Raw genomic sequence first — 12582 nt, 5'->3', positions numbered from 1 at the left:
AGGAGTTCTCCTCATTATATCATTGTTGAAGTTACTCTCTTTCCTTCATCTGTTTTTTCTAATTTAAAGCAAGAAATTGAAATTAAACTAGGAAACAACAACAAAAAGACCAGACGCGACAAAAAGAGAAGAAGGAACACTCTCATTTAAAAAGGTAAGCACACATTTATTCTGACATTATATGTTTTGTTTGGTTTATTGCTTAAGTTTTTAACTGTTGTTCCCTCTTTTTCTTTTCAATCTATTTCCATATGTGTCCTCATCTGCCACAGCAGTGTCACACTTTACACTGTTATTCTGGAGATCATCCTGTCGGTCATCACACACACATCCAGCTGGACTGAAGCCTCCACAAAGTCTGAAAAGTGCTACTGAAACATTTGTCATGTTTTACACGGTGGCATCATGTCGTGTCATCTTTAAGGACTTCTTTATCTTTTGGATTCAGTTAATCAGTTTTGTTTAACTAGTATATTAACTATAAAGAAAAATGAGATTGTTTCCTTTTTTTATTCATATCAAGAAATCCAGTGAAAAGACCTCAATAAACAATGACTTTGTTGTTTCTCTCAAACAACTACTGGATGTCACTTTATATAAATGCTGAACATGGGTTTATACATTACCATTTGTGTTTGTATTGATATTCAGCACATCTGGACATGATGATCTAATCTGTTGTTGTCAAATTAATAATAAGAATGATTGTAGCAACTACATGTTATAAGTATAAAAACTTAATGAAACAACTTGGTGCCACATTAGAGGTTACATACTGATAATGTGTAGCAGTAAACAATTTTAAATGAACAGTATTCTCTGTTTAGATCCCTGCAGTACGTCTCAGTCTGAAGTGGCTGTAGATGGTTTAAAATGTATTTTACTGTTGATTTTATGCTCACAATAAAGGATGACTTTCTTCAGTTAAACCATATGAAGACCTCAACATTTGAATGACAAATTCTAACAATTAAAAATAGTTTTTACAACAGATTGTACTACAGAAGATCAGATTTCAGGAGATACACACTGATGGTCATGGTTTTCACAATTGAGCTGATCACACATCTTACTGAACTAGAAAAATATCAAGAATGTTCAAGCTGAATCAAAAAAGGGGAATTACTCTGGCTACATCAAGACCAAAAAATATGCAATCAATCACTTCTTATACATTTTAGAATTTTTATGAAGACTTGTTTTTCAAAGTATCTTAAAAATTAAGAAATGACTGCTGATTTAAATACTCTTTTCTACAAGAGCTCCATCTGGTGGAGTATTGCTATTAAACTGATTGGCAGGTTGGATGAGAGACAGGACACAATGTTCAAGTCTTCAATTCATGTTGACATCGACCATTGTCAAACCCATCTCAAGAGGTGGACCCTTTCAAATAGGAAATCAGGGTGTTACCCTGGTTGATGTCTTAATATTACACGTTTGTGTTAACCTTCCTGACACATTCACTGTGTTGTTATCGTTAACGGAATGAATATTGTCCTAAAAGGTGATAGCCGGTGATGTGTAAAAATTCAACACAGTGTCAGTTTTACACACAATGGATGAATAACACATGCCAACAAATCTAAATATTATTTCTAAATATAATTCTCTGTCAGGTTTATTCTATTGGACTGTTGAACGTGTAGATCATCCACTGTGTGAGAGGTGTTGTACTCTCTACAATCTGCTGTAAATTCTGGTGATCCTGGCTGATATAGAGTGAACAAAAGGCAGCAACACCATCATAAAAGAAAACATAGCTACTTAAAGTTGGGACTTTCATTTCAGTCAGTTTCCAAATAACTACCTGGCATTTCTTTTTTTTTTTTTAATCACGTTTCATCCGGAACGGTTGCGAAACGTTTCCGACGGTCTCTTTTCCGCGTTGCACAAAAGCAACATCCACGACCCTCAAAGCTCAAAAATGGAGTTGAGCTCCGTCGGTTGGATTGTCATTGATATCTTGTGGGCTTTTCTGGCTTCGTGCTTCTTTGCAGCTTTTTGTGCTCACAAAATTTCACCGCACGTGCCGAGAGGACATGAAACACGTGGCGTGCACATGTTGTTTCAGGACCTCATCCGGTACGGAAAAACCAAACAGAGCCTGAAACGAGACGACTGGCTGCGTGTGTTTGACGTCCCTAAAAGGTGGCTGGATTGAGAAAACTTCAGTATCGTGTATTTATAACGTACACCGAGTTATTTACACATTTCTAATGCGTTTAAGTGGGTTTGAGGATGTAAATATTATTGTTTACTTCTTATATTTGTAACGGATGTCGGCGCTCGTCCAGTTGAGGTCGTTTACCTGAGTTTGGTTTTTCCTCCTTCAGGTGGTTCCTTCACTTCTACGCCATCTCGGTCGGCTGGAATGGTTTTCTGCTGGCCTTGTACCTTAACTTCACATATCAGCATCAGTCATATCCAGTATGGCTGAGTAGTCTATTAGACATTATAACAGGTGTGCAACGCAATGAGAGTCCAGGTAGGCTGACAAACCCTCTTCTCTGCTCTCATGGGCTCCGTTTGTGCCAAAAAATAAATAAGTAGGCTCGTTGGGGCGAAAGAACAACAGCTGCAATCAAGTTGGAGAGTTTTCAGCAACCTTCAGTCTGAACAGGAAGTTACAGAAACACTCACATCCTGTTAGCCCCGATCCACATCTAATAAAATGTTTATCAGACCAACATAATAGTTTTATACAGCCTCCAATTGTTTCAATTATACCAAGGGTGCCTATGAGCATGTTGTACAGGTGATGAATCAAGAGCAGATCTGTCCCTCTCAAACTATATCAATAAAGTGTGAACTTTAATAAAAAGTCAATTACAGAGGAAATAAATACAACTTTCATCATTGATAAGATCAGAATACTGCATTCACCTTCTCTGACTGATCAAAGTCACCACTAAACAAGATTTATTCTGCTCACAGAATAAATTACATGTGAGAATTGCATGCTTCAGATTACATGAGATTTTTTTCAAATACTATCTGCGCGGTCAGATGATTTATTTACAGGATCATACAGATACGATGCTGATTAACTTCAGAATTTGTGTAAAATGGAGGTTGAACCATAACGAGATCACAGATCCCCTGTACAGCATTTCAATAGGTTACTGTCATAATTGATAATTGAGAAATATCAATCTACTCTCCCTGTCATATATGTTGTAATAGCACCACGATTAAATCATTATGGTGGATATTTGACAGACTGTCCAGAGGTCAGGACACAATGTGTAATCTCATGGCTTAGTGGGGGTTTACAAGAGGGGGAGTACAGTGCGCTTAATAACAGTCAAAACAGACAGATGATGATGTGCCCAACAACAACAACATGACAGAAATACAGTTCAAAGTTGAATAGACTTTGACAAATGTTTTGTCACATGTTGAACTGACATAACCAGTGCGCACGTCAACATATTTCTGGCCCAAATGGATCCCCGTACTGTTTATGTGTGTGTTTTCCTGTTTGATTGACGCTAATGTCTGATGTCGGTGCTGTCTGCAGTCCCACAGCTGTCTACTCTCCTGGTGCAGCTGCTGCTTTGTGTCCACTCCCTCAGGAGGCTGCTGGAGTGCCTGTTTGTCAGCGTTTTCTCTGACGGGGCCATGCATGTGGTGCAGTATGCGTTCGGCCTGGGGTATTACATCGTGCTGGGGTTGACAGTGCTCTGCTCGGATCGTGTGGGAAAAGGTTAGACTGATGTGAGTCCTCTCTACATTCAGTATTAAATGGTTCTGCTTTGTGGTATTGATGTTTGCGCGGTTCTTTTTAGGCACCGGTACGCTCCTCTCTCAGCTGGACTGGCTTCATGTGGCTGGGTTTGTACTTTTCATCGGGGCCTCCCTGCTGCAGCATCAGTCCATTGCCCTGCTGGCCCGGCTTCGCACTGGAAAGTCAGGTAATTAAATGATTGATTACTGCTGAGCCTTTCCCAAAATACCTCATTAGACTCTGTAGGTGTTTTTGCTCTTTTCAACACTAATACTATCACTAATCTTCATTCTTTACTGGATTGGACGCTACACAAAACATAGCAGAGCCTTGAAGTGTGATTATGACAAAAGAATCACAGTGGACCTCATACGTTTGCTTTTATTGTTGTCAAGAGTCTGTTATTGTTGTCAAGAGTCTGTTATTGTTGTCAAGAGTCTGTTATTGTTGTCAAGAGTCTGTTATTGTTGTCAAGAGTCTGTTATTGTTGTCAAGAGTCTGTTATTGTTGGGGCGTAACACCAGATGAATAAAAAAAAATCCGAGGCGTAAGGTAATGTTCAGAGTGACATCCAAAAACATTGTAAAGATGCTTCTTTTGGCTGCTTTTGGGGCAAGCTGAAACATAACACTGACATATTATTACTTTACTAAGTTGTCATGGTGAACATGTTAGCAAACAGTTGCAAATTGCATATCCAGCAAACACAAAGCAACATTAGCCTTGATTTAATGGTTGTTTTGGTCTCCACGGACTCCTGGGAAAACAAGTGGCTCTTTAGTTGCTGCAACAAATGTCCTACAGTCCCGTGTTCACCAGCTAGTAGTACTTTGTCAGACTGCTGTTTGTGTGTAGGGAAGGTATCACTGAGAGTTTTGCTGAAAACAAAATCACAACAATAAGAGATCTGTACAAAGAGGCAAAACAAATCCACAGCGGAGAGGAACTGCAGGGCTGTCTGTGGTTCATCTCTATGATTAGTGCAGCTTCAACTTCACACTTATATAAACGCTTATATAAACGTAGATGGAAAGTTACTGATGTGTCTGTTTGCTCTCTTTCATCACATCTTGCAGGAGCAGTGGAGACTCTGGCTCACAGAGTACCACATGGAGGCTGGTTCGAGCTGGTTTCATGCCCACATTACTTCGCTGAGCTGCTGATCTACGTCTCACTGAGCATCGTTTTCGGAGGTCTATCTCTAACCTGGTGGCTTGTGGTCCTTTGTGTGCTCTTCAACCAGGCACTGGCAGGGCAGCTTTGTCATGACCTTTACATAAGCAAATATGAGTTGTACCCAAATCATAGAAGAGCATTTATACCCTATGTACTCTGAATGGTCTGACATTGCAGTCTCCTGCCCTTTTGTTGATATTAATGGGAACTGTAAAGTCCTCGAACAATGTCAGCGATGTCTGAGGAGCTGAGGACGTTGGAGTTAAACTCACTTCTTTCTCAGCATTGATCGACAAGGACCTCTCAGTCAAATGCACCTGAGCTGCTAACAGAGCAACACTGGATATTTAAGTGGAAATGTGAGTTCTGGCAGAAGTCTGTTGAGGTGAGATGTGAGCTGTTTCTCAGAGACTGATGTGAAGATGTTACGAGGAAAGTCACCTCAGTTCATTTCTTCATTACAGTGAGAATCTGTTTTTAACTAAGTACACTATGTCATGATGATATATATTTTTATTATTACTGCAGCCAGCTTATGTTTTATGTGATTTTGAAGTTTTAAATGTAAATATAAAAATATTTGGCAGAAATCAGAGAAATTGAGGCTCTGGTTGAAATGTGTTGTTGTTTTCACAAAAAACATGAGCAAAAAACATTTAACAGCATATTTTGGACTATTATTTTAAAAACAAACAAGTGGGTATGTTGAAGAGAGAAATTTTGTTTTAAGGAAAAAAAATTCTTTTGAGCATTTTGAACATTGGACAGTTGTTTATTAATACAAAAATGTATGCACTACAACATAAATTCTAGTTTGCTGTAGTTAAATTCTACAAAATAAAAAGATTTTGTGAATCCAACAGATGGCAATGTATGTGACTGTGAACGTTTGGCCTAAAAACTATTTAGGATTACTTTATTTGAAGAAGATTACAGAACGTAGGCTTGCATTTTATTATACAAAGGTGTTTTTTTTTTTCTAAAATAACTTACAGATTATTTTGACTTTTGAAGTGATCAGAGGTACTTACAATTACCCTATTATTTAGTATGACAAACACAAGGTTGAACTCATTCATCTTGAAGGAAATTATTGTGGCAAAATTTGATAATAAAATAAAAACAAAAGGATAAAACAAGAGAGTAATAACTACAAAGGGTATAGGGAATACATTCTGAATACCAGTACCAATAATTAAAGTAAGATGAATTTAGTATAATTAGATAAACTAAAATACAAACGGAAAATTAACATTGAATCATTTTGTGACATTGACAAGTACCACTGGCAATTATTTCGGACTTGTACATTTAAATAGTCGTATTTTAATGACTTGAAGTGATAAACAACCTAACATGATCACGATTTTTTTTTTTTTTTTTTCCTCCAGTTTGTCTTTCTCACATTGAACTCAACTACTTTTAAATAGATCCGTAACTGACAACGAGACGAACCAATCACTGGGCAGCCTTACGCGTACGTCACCGCGCACGCCTACGTCAAACCTATAACGGTCCAATCATCTGTCCGGTTTAGTTCCTGACTTGCGGCAGCAATATCCCAACTTCCCCCCCCCCCGTCGGCCCGGTCGGTCTGATCGTGACGTGTATCACCGAGGAGTCCCTCCAATTTGAACAAGCGACTAATATGAAGTTACCGAGTTCGTTTGCGGTGATTATGAAGTGATTCACGGGGAGACGAAAACCACCGCAAAGATCGTGTTCGCTCGGTGTTTGGGAAGCGACGATGCCTCCCGCGGTCGTCGGAGGAGACGGACGGGCTGACGTGATGCGCTTCGTGGTTCCGCTCGCCGCCGTGTTTTTGTTGACGGTCGGAGTTGCCGCCGTCGAGGAGGAGCGCAAACCTGTCCAAGAGCTGCCCCCGCAGGAGGTGAACGCTTTTACTCTTACTGTCCACCCGAGCTCGTCGTTATGTCGTCGACAGGAAGTGGCCTTTTGACGCGAGGCGGTACCGCTGCTTCCTCGCGCCTCCCGTAGCTAGCCAGCACATGCTAATGGAGACTTCCGGGTGGGAGGTCAGCTGAAGTGGGCAAAGTTTACGTTTTCATTTCTAAAAGCCTCCACCTCCACCCCTCCACCTCCACCCCTCCACCTCCCCAGTGTTTAAAGCAGCGAGGGCAGATCTTTCTTGACTTTCACTTTAAACTGTGTTGCTCAACTCTCTGTTGCTCCACTGTGTTTGTTTTCTTTGCAGAAAGCCTCAAGCCCCCATCCCGTAGGCCCAGTCGTTTCTGAAGATGGCTCCGGCAAAGGAAACCTGGGTTTCATCCACGCCTTTGTGGCCTCTTTCTCCGTCATCATCGTCTCCGAGTTGGGAGACAAGACCTTCTTCATCGCAGCCATCATGGCCATGCGTTACAACCGGCTCACCGTGCTGGTCGGAGCTATGCTGGCTCTGGGAGTCATGACCTGTCTTTCAGGTTTGTAAAAGGAGATGTTTTGCACAGTCGGTTGTTCCTCCCATCGCTTGCTGAGTAACAAGGAATTCGCGTTGCCTTCGCCCCCCCAGTGCTGTTTGGGTACGCCACCACCATCATCCCCAGGATCTACACGTACTACGTGTCCACTGCTCTGTTTGCCATCTTTGGGTTGCGTATGCTGAGGGAGGGTCTGAGGATGAGTCCTGACGAAGGCCAGGAGGAGCTGGAGGAGGTGCAGGCAGAGATCAAGAAGAAGGATGAAGAGGTAAGTCGACTTCTGACGCTGTTATTCCTGGCACATCACGTATGACAACTACAGGGCTCCTACAGTTTATTGCGTACGAGTAAACGTTCTGCAATGTTCCCACATTTAAATTAAAGCGTTATGTCCAATTTGATGAAGCGCAAGCCTTTTGACTTTTGTTGTTGGTGCAGCTCCAGCGGACTAAACTTGCTAATGGGACTCCAGATGTGGAGGCTGCGTCAGGGACGACCTTGCCTCAGCGAAAGTGGAACAGCTTCATCTCGCCCATCTTCATCCAGGCCTTCACCCTCACCTTCCTCGCTGAGTGGGGCGACCGCTCGCAGCTGACCACTATTATCCTGGCGGCACGGGAGGTTCGTTCTGTTTATTCTGAAGCACGCAGTTGTGCGTTTTAACACCGGATTGTGGATCTCACAAATATACCGAGTACCTGAGTTTTCACTTTAGATGGCGCCAGTGGGGCCACTGTTGTAAATCACCCTCAAAGCAAAGTGTTGTATGATTTTCTTCAAAAGAAATGTGATAAAGCCATTTTCTTTTCTTTTTTTTCATTCCCAGGATCCATTTGGAGTAGCAGTGGGTGGTACCATTGGACACTGTTTGTGTACAGGACTGGCCGTGGTAGGAGGGAGGATGATCGCCCAGAAAATATCTGTCAGAACAGGTGAGGGTTTTTTTTCCATTATTAAGTTACTCTATTGGATTTAGGAATCTTTTCACCTCTGGAATTAAAGTTACAGGAACTTTCCGAGGGGTAAAAGTTCCTCCAGCGCATTGTCATTTGCTTCTCTCCAGGAGGGCCGAAGCTCCAGGAAGGTAAAGCAAATTAGTCCACTGACCTACCAAAAGGCACGTTGGCGTCAGACTCCTTCTGAATGTCGTCGTCTCAGTTCATCAGTGTTGATGCTCCATTGGCGACCAAAAGCTTCAAGCAGAGCGTGTCTGCAGTAGCGTGTTTATAAAAATGGCCGGTGCGTACTGATGCTGCAGGAAGCTCTGCTGTAATTGACCAGTCTGCAAAATTCAGGCGTTCAAAGCTCCGCATGCAAAAGTTCTGAACCCTCAGAAAGCACAACCCTGGAGCAGGGACCTTTTTAGGGGGAGGAGCCGCTTCCTTGTAACATTATTTACGCCCCGGTTCCTCTGGTAGAAACTTAAGTAGGAAAACCGAGAGCCTCGCAAGGCTCTTGTTCCCCAGATGAAGCTGCTGTGGTGGAAACACACCTCCAGACACGGTGGGCGTAAATATTTGGAGACAAACATGCGATCGTGTGCAGGTTTGTTGGATTACTCGGTACGAGTTATTTCTGAAATCTTAGCAGGTGAGAACAGAATTGATGAGGCGGCAGGAGCACTGCTTAACTAAATATTACTGTGGCCTGAAATGGTACATTACCCACAATTCATGATGACAATCTTTTTATATATATATATATATATAATACCAACATAGTTGTCATGGTTTTGTTTATCAGCTGGTTGTATTGTGAAATATAAATGACAAAAGATAACCAAAGTTTCAAAGTAAAGTGCTGCTTTAGTGACACGTCACTGCTGATTATTCATCCATTCACTTTCTGAGCGGTCGACGTGCTCGGTGTCGTCGCCGGAAACAGAGCAGCTGCTTCGGTACGATCCCTCAGACCTCTGACGCAACAGCAAAATCAGCTGGTTTGTGACATCATCAGGTTTTCTATCAAATGTACCGTTTCTAATGAATGAAGATCAGCGTGTTTATCAACCGTTCTTGTTTGTGCACGAGATGTACAAAGTGTCAAAATAACAATGTAATATCCCAGTTGATGTTTGATGAGAAAGTTCGAATGCTGCGTTTGTTTATCTAAAGCCGACTTTTTTTCTCTTGTTTCGTTTCCATAGTTACAATCATCGGAGGGATCGTTTTCCTGGCGTTCGCCTTCTCGGCCCTGTTCATCAAGCCAGAAGCTGGATTTTAATTGGACGAAAGACTTTCAGGTTCACTCTGTAAATACGTGTAAAATGTGGTGGAGTTGCTGTAGAGAGACTTTAGTTCTGACTCGTTACGTGTCCCAACAGAAAAGAGCCGAAGTCCTGTCCTCCTTTCCTACGAAGCCTCTGTTCCTTTGCGAGTCTGTGGGATTTCCCACAGAGGTCGAGGTCAGCATTAACCATTTCCCAAGAGTCTCAGCCGGGAGGTGCAGTCGTCGACCCGCTAACAAACTGGGTTTCCATCTTAATCAAGTGCAGCGGTCTTGACATTGAGCTTTGAAACTTTTCATCTAGTCTGCTGAAGTTAACCGCTAAAGAGCAGTAAAGAGCGAGGCTGGCGGAGCAGACGGCCGGCAGGACAGGAGGCAGGACTCTCGCTCTCGATATCACGAGGTGTGTGAGGGAACCCAGACGGGACCGTTACTGTCCGACTCTCTGCAGCTCAGACTCTGAACCTGAACACGCTGTAACTTTCTTCCCACTCTACCGTCTCTGGTGTTTTTTTGTTGTTGTTGTTGTGTTTTTTTTTTGCTACCATAAATTCTTCCCGTCTCATTTAGGCACCAAGTCCATTGAAAAATCCTTGCCTTTATTTTTTTGTTGTTAAGTGTTGAATGGTTGATTTGTGTTTGTTTAAGTTGAGCCGCGGTGCTGTCGGGCGACTGCTGACAGGATGGCGTGCCGAGCTGGCGTTGCTCCGTCGTTTCGGCCTTCCTCTGAGTGACTTCAATGCATTAACAGCTCAGAAGAAGTGAGCCTACTTTACTTATCGTGTGTAGGCTTTCAGTGGATCTACTCGCAGAAGTGAAATATAATATCCCTAATTATGTTTTTAATAGTGTATAATCACCTGAAACTAAGAATTATTGTCTTTTTGTTAGATTCAGCCCTTCATATGTACATGAGCAGCAGGTCCTGGGTGGGGGGTGGGGGGGGGGAGGTGTTACAGAGGGGTGTTCTGCAATCTGCGGTGTCGCCACTAGATGCCAGTAAATCCTACACACTGCTCCTTTCAGAGGAAGCTCACTGAAGAGAGAGCCATCAGCACACAATATAGAAATCATGTTTTCGTGTTCTGATTTAAGTTGAGATTTTATTTGAGGCAGAAGACAACTTCAACTTTTTATTCCTGAGCTTTACATTGTAGAAGTCTTTTAGAAAGACGCGAACCACTAGAATACCTCCGAGTCCAGGTGTCGCCACGGCCATGTCGGGATATCTCTCACCTGCACCTCCAAATGGTCGTTACACACTGGAGACTCTGATCGGGGTCCCTAGTATTTCCTCCTGCTTGGTTTCAGGTGCCGACATATTGAACCAGGATCAGGTTAAGAAGGGCCAGTCGTCACCTTTACATATTTACTCCTCCTCTGTAGTCGAAGCCTTTTTCCGGGCTGAACCTCGCTGCCTAAGCTGTTGCTGCCTCACATCTCGGAGTCAGTGACCCAACGTAAACATGACTCCATCAGGTACAGAGCAGGTGACCGATCCCTACACCTAACCTGCAGTAGAACGTGACTCCTTGTAGCGACGCCTCAACGCAGATTTCAAACCTTTTTATTTAAAATGGTATTTATTTAGCCTCATTTTCTTTCCTTCTTGGTGTATGTACTGTAGACACAAAAGGAGGGAGAAGTCACTGAACAAGGAGTGGAACTATTTTTTTAAGTAAACCGGTTCAAGCTGCGCTGTCAATATTTGACAGCCCGTGCTCAGCTGTGAAATACTTCTGTTTGTCATACAGGTTGGTTGAAATGCCTATAAATCTGAAATGCTCAATAAAAAGGTTTCACGTGTTGTCTGATTTGTAAATCGGTCGGCTTTGGGCTGAATGGTGACAATGGACTCCGCGCACAGTGAATACAAGTCAGCAGAACAACAGAGACGTGTCGTAGAGATTTATTTTTTAACTTTCAGGGGAGCAAATGAGCGATACCTTTGCCTTGGGAAGGGAATGTTTAGATTTATGGTTTGGCTCAAGAAATGAATGCAAGGCGCACACTTGTTGCAGGCACGACATTCATTTATGGATAACGGTGCAACACACACACACACACATGTAGGTTTGCTTCACAAACTCTGTAGGACTGAAATGAAACATCTAATTTAGATTTTTATGAGCGAGACCGATTGAAGAGTTTCAAAACCCTGCAGCCCTGAAATTGTTTGTTTAAAACCGACCAGCAGGTGGCAGCAGTCCACGCTGATAAAACAAAGGAGCCACCAGTCTTCGTGCCTCCCGGTCGGAGAACATAAACGTGCAGTTCAGAAAGTGTATGTTTTTGTAGTCGTCGTATAACGTGGAGATTTGGAGATTAAAGTTGTAATGGATGGTTTTAATTATTGATTGTGTTTACAGGCTTAATAGTGTCCGAGTTTTATGTCTCATCCTGGCTACGATCGTGTTCATATGGTGTTTACACGGACCAGCACAAACCCCGTTATTCATGATCACGACACTATTCAGGTTTCTGATCATCTGTATGCGGTTCTGTGTTCATTTCTCACATTTCAGCCTCAGAGACTGTTGAGAAACCTGAAGCACTGCAGGTTCAGATATTCTCATGTTCAATACATAACCCGCATACTAATTTAAACAGTGATTACATGCAATTTACTATTGCTTTATAGATTAGAGCTGATCTGATGATTTTAATTATAGATCAGTGGATTATCAAATCAATTCAAAATGTAAGTAATTTTGAAAGTTCCTCATTCCAGACTCCCATGAAAAAAACATGGAAGATTAGCGATTTTTGTGGAAATCAAAACAAGACATTTAAAGATACCATACATTAGCCCGACTAATGAATGGAGGAAGTAACCATGAGGTAACTCCCCCCCCCCCCCCCCCCCCCATCACTGTGGCTTTTAGGGTGGGTTAACCCTTTAACAGCATCAGGTGTTTTCTCTGTTGAGTTTTCCGCCTCAGTACATTTCTTGAGCCAAACAAAAGAAGCCACAGAAGTATGAAGTGAAAGCATTCAGAGTTTCACGTGTTC

At 42.3% G+C, this 12582-nt stretch overlaps 2 protein-coding genes across 2 annotated transcripts; both read left to right on the top strand.

Moving 5' to 3' along the window:
- The first annotated feature begins 1921 nt into the window (after positions 1–1921).
- On the top strand, positions 1922–5853 carry srd5a3 (steroid 5 alpha-reductase 3). The gene is made up of 5 exons (XM_069150688.1): positions 1922–2151; positions 2337–2488; positions 3524–3709; positions 3792–3917; positions 4807–5853. Exons 1-5 carry the CDS (start codon positions 1928–1930, stop codon positions 5064–5066), a joined length of 948 nt encoding a protein of 315 aa, XP_069006789.1. The 5' UTR covers positions 1922–1927; the 3' UTR covers positions 5067–5853.
- Positions 5854–6465: 612 nt separating this feature from the next.
- tmem165 (transmembrane protein 165) lies at positions 6466–10147 on the top strand. Its single transcript, XM_069150689.1, has 6 exons — positions 6466–6797; positions 7122–7347; positions 7437–7612; positions 7783–7965; positions 8171–8276; positions 9491–10147. Exons 1-6 carry the CDS (start codon positions 6654–6656, stop codon positions 9565–9567), a joined length of 912 nt encoding a protein of 303 aa, XP_069006790.1. The 5' UTR covers positions 6466–6653; the 3' UTR covers positions 9568–10147.
- The last annotated feature ends 2435 nt before the right edge of the window (positions 10148–12582 follow it).

This window comes from Embiotoca jacksoni, unplaced genomic scaffold (genome assembly GCF_022577435.1).
Source record: "Embiotoca jacksoni isolate LCO1_2020_lvr unplaced genomic scaffold, fEmbJac1.0.p SCAF_16, whole genome shotgun sequence".
Classification (NCBI taxonomy): Eukaryota; Metazoa; Chordata; class Actinopteri; family Embiotocidae; genus Embiotoca; species Embiotoca jacksoni.
The sequence above is the reverse complement of the archived record's forward strand: the minus strand, read 5'-3'. Positions and strand labels throughout refer to the sequence as shown.

What these genes read in the sequence shown, in the direction of transcription:
- tmem165 (XM_069150689.1), top strand. Translation starts at nt 6,654, where the DNA reads ATGCCTCCCGCGGTCGTCGGAGGAGACGGACGGGCTGACGTGATGCGC. An exon ending in AGTCATGACCTGTCTTTCAG is followed by an intron (nt 7,348 to 7,436) that starts GTTTGTAAAAGG and finishes TCGCCCCCCCAG; the next exon opens with TGCTGTTTGGGTACGCCACC. An exon ending in GAAAATATCTGTCAGAACAG is followed by an intron (nt 8,277 to 9,490) that starts GTGAGGGTTTTT and finishes TCGTTTCCATAG; the next exon opens with TTACAATCATCGGAGGGATC.
- srd5a3 (XM_069150688.1), top strand. Translation starts at nt 1,928, where the DNA reads ATGGAGTTGAGCTCCGTCGGTTGGATTGTCATTGATATCTTGTGGGCT. An exon ending in GCAACGCAATGAGAGTCCAG is followed by an intron (nt 2,489 to 3,523) that starts GTAGGCTGACAA and finishes TGCTGTCTGCAG; the next exon opens with TCCCACAGCTGTCTACTCTC. An exon ending in CTCGGATCGTGTGGGAAAAG is followed by an intron (nt 3,710 to 3,791) that starts GTTAGACTGATG and finishes GGTTCTTTTTAG; the next exon opens with GCACCGGTACGCTCCTCTCT.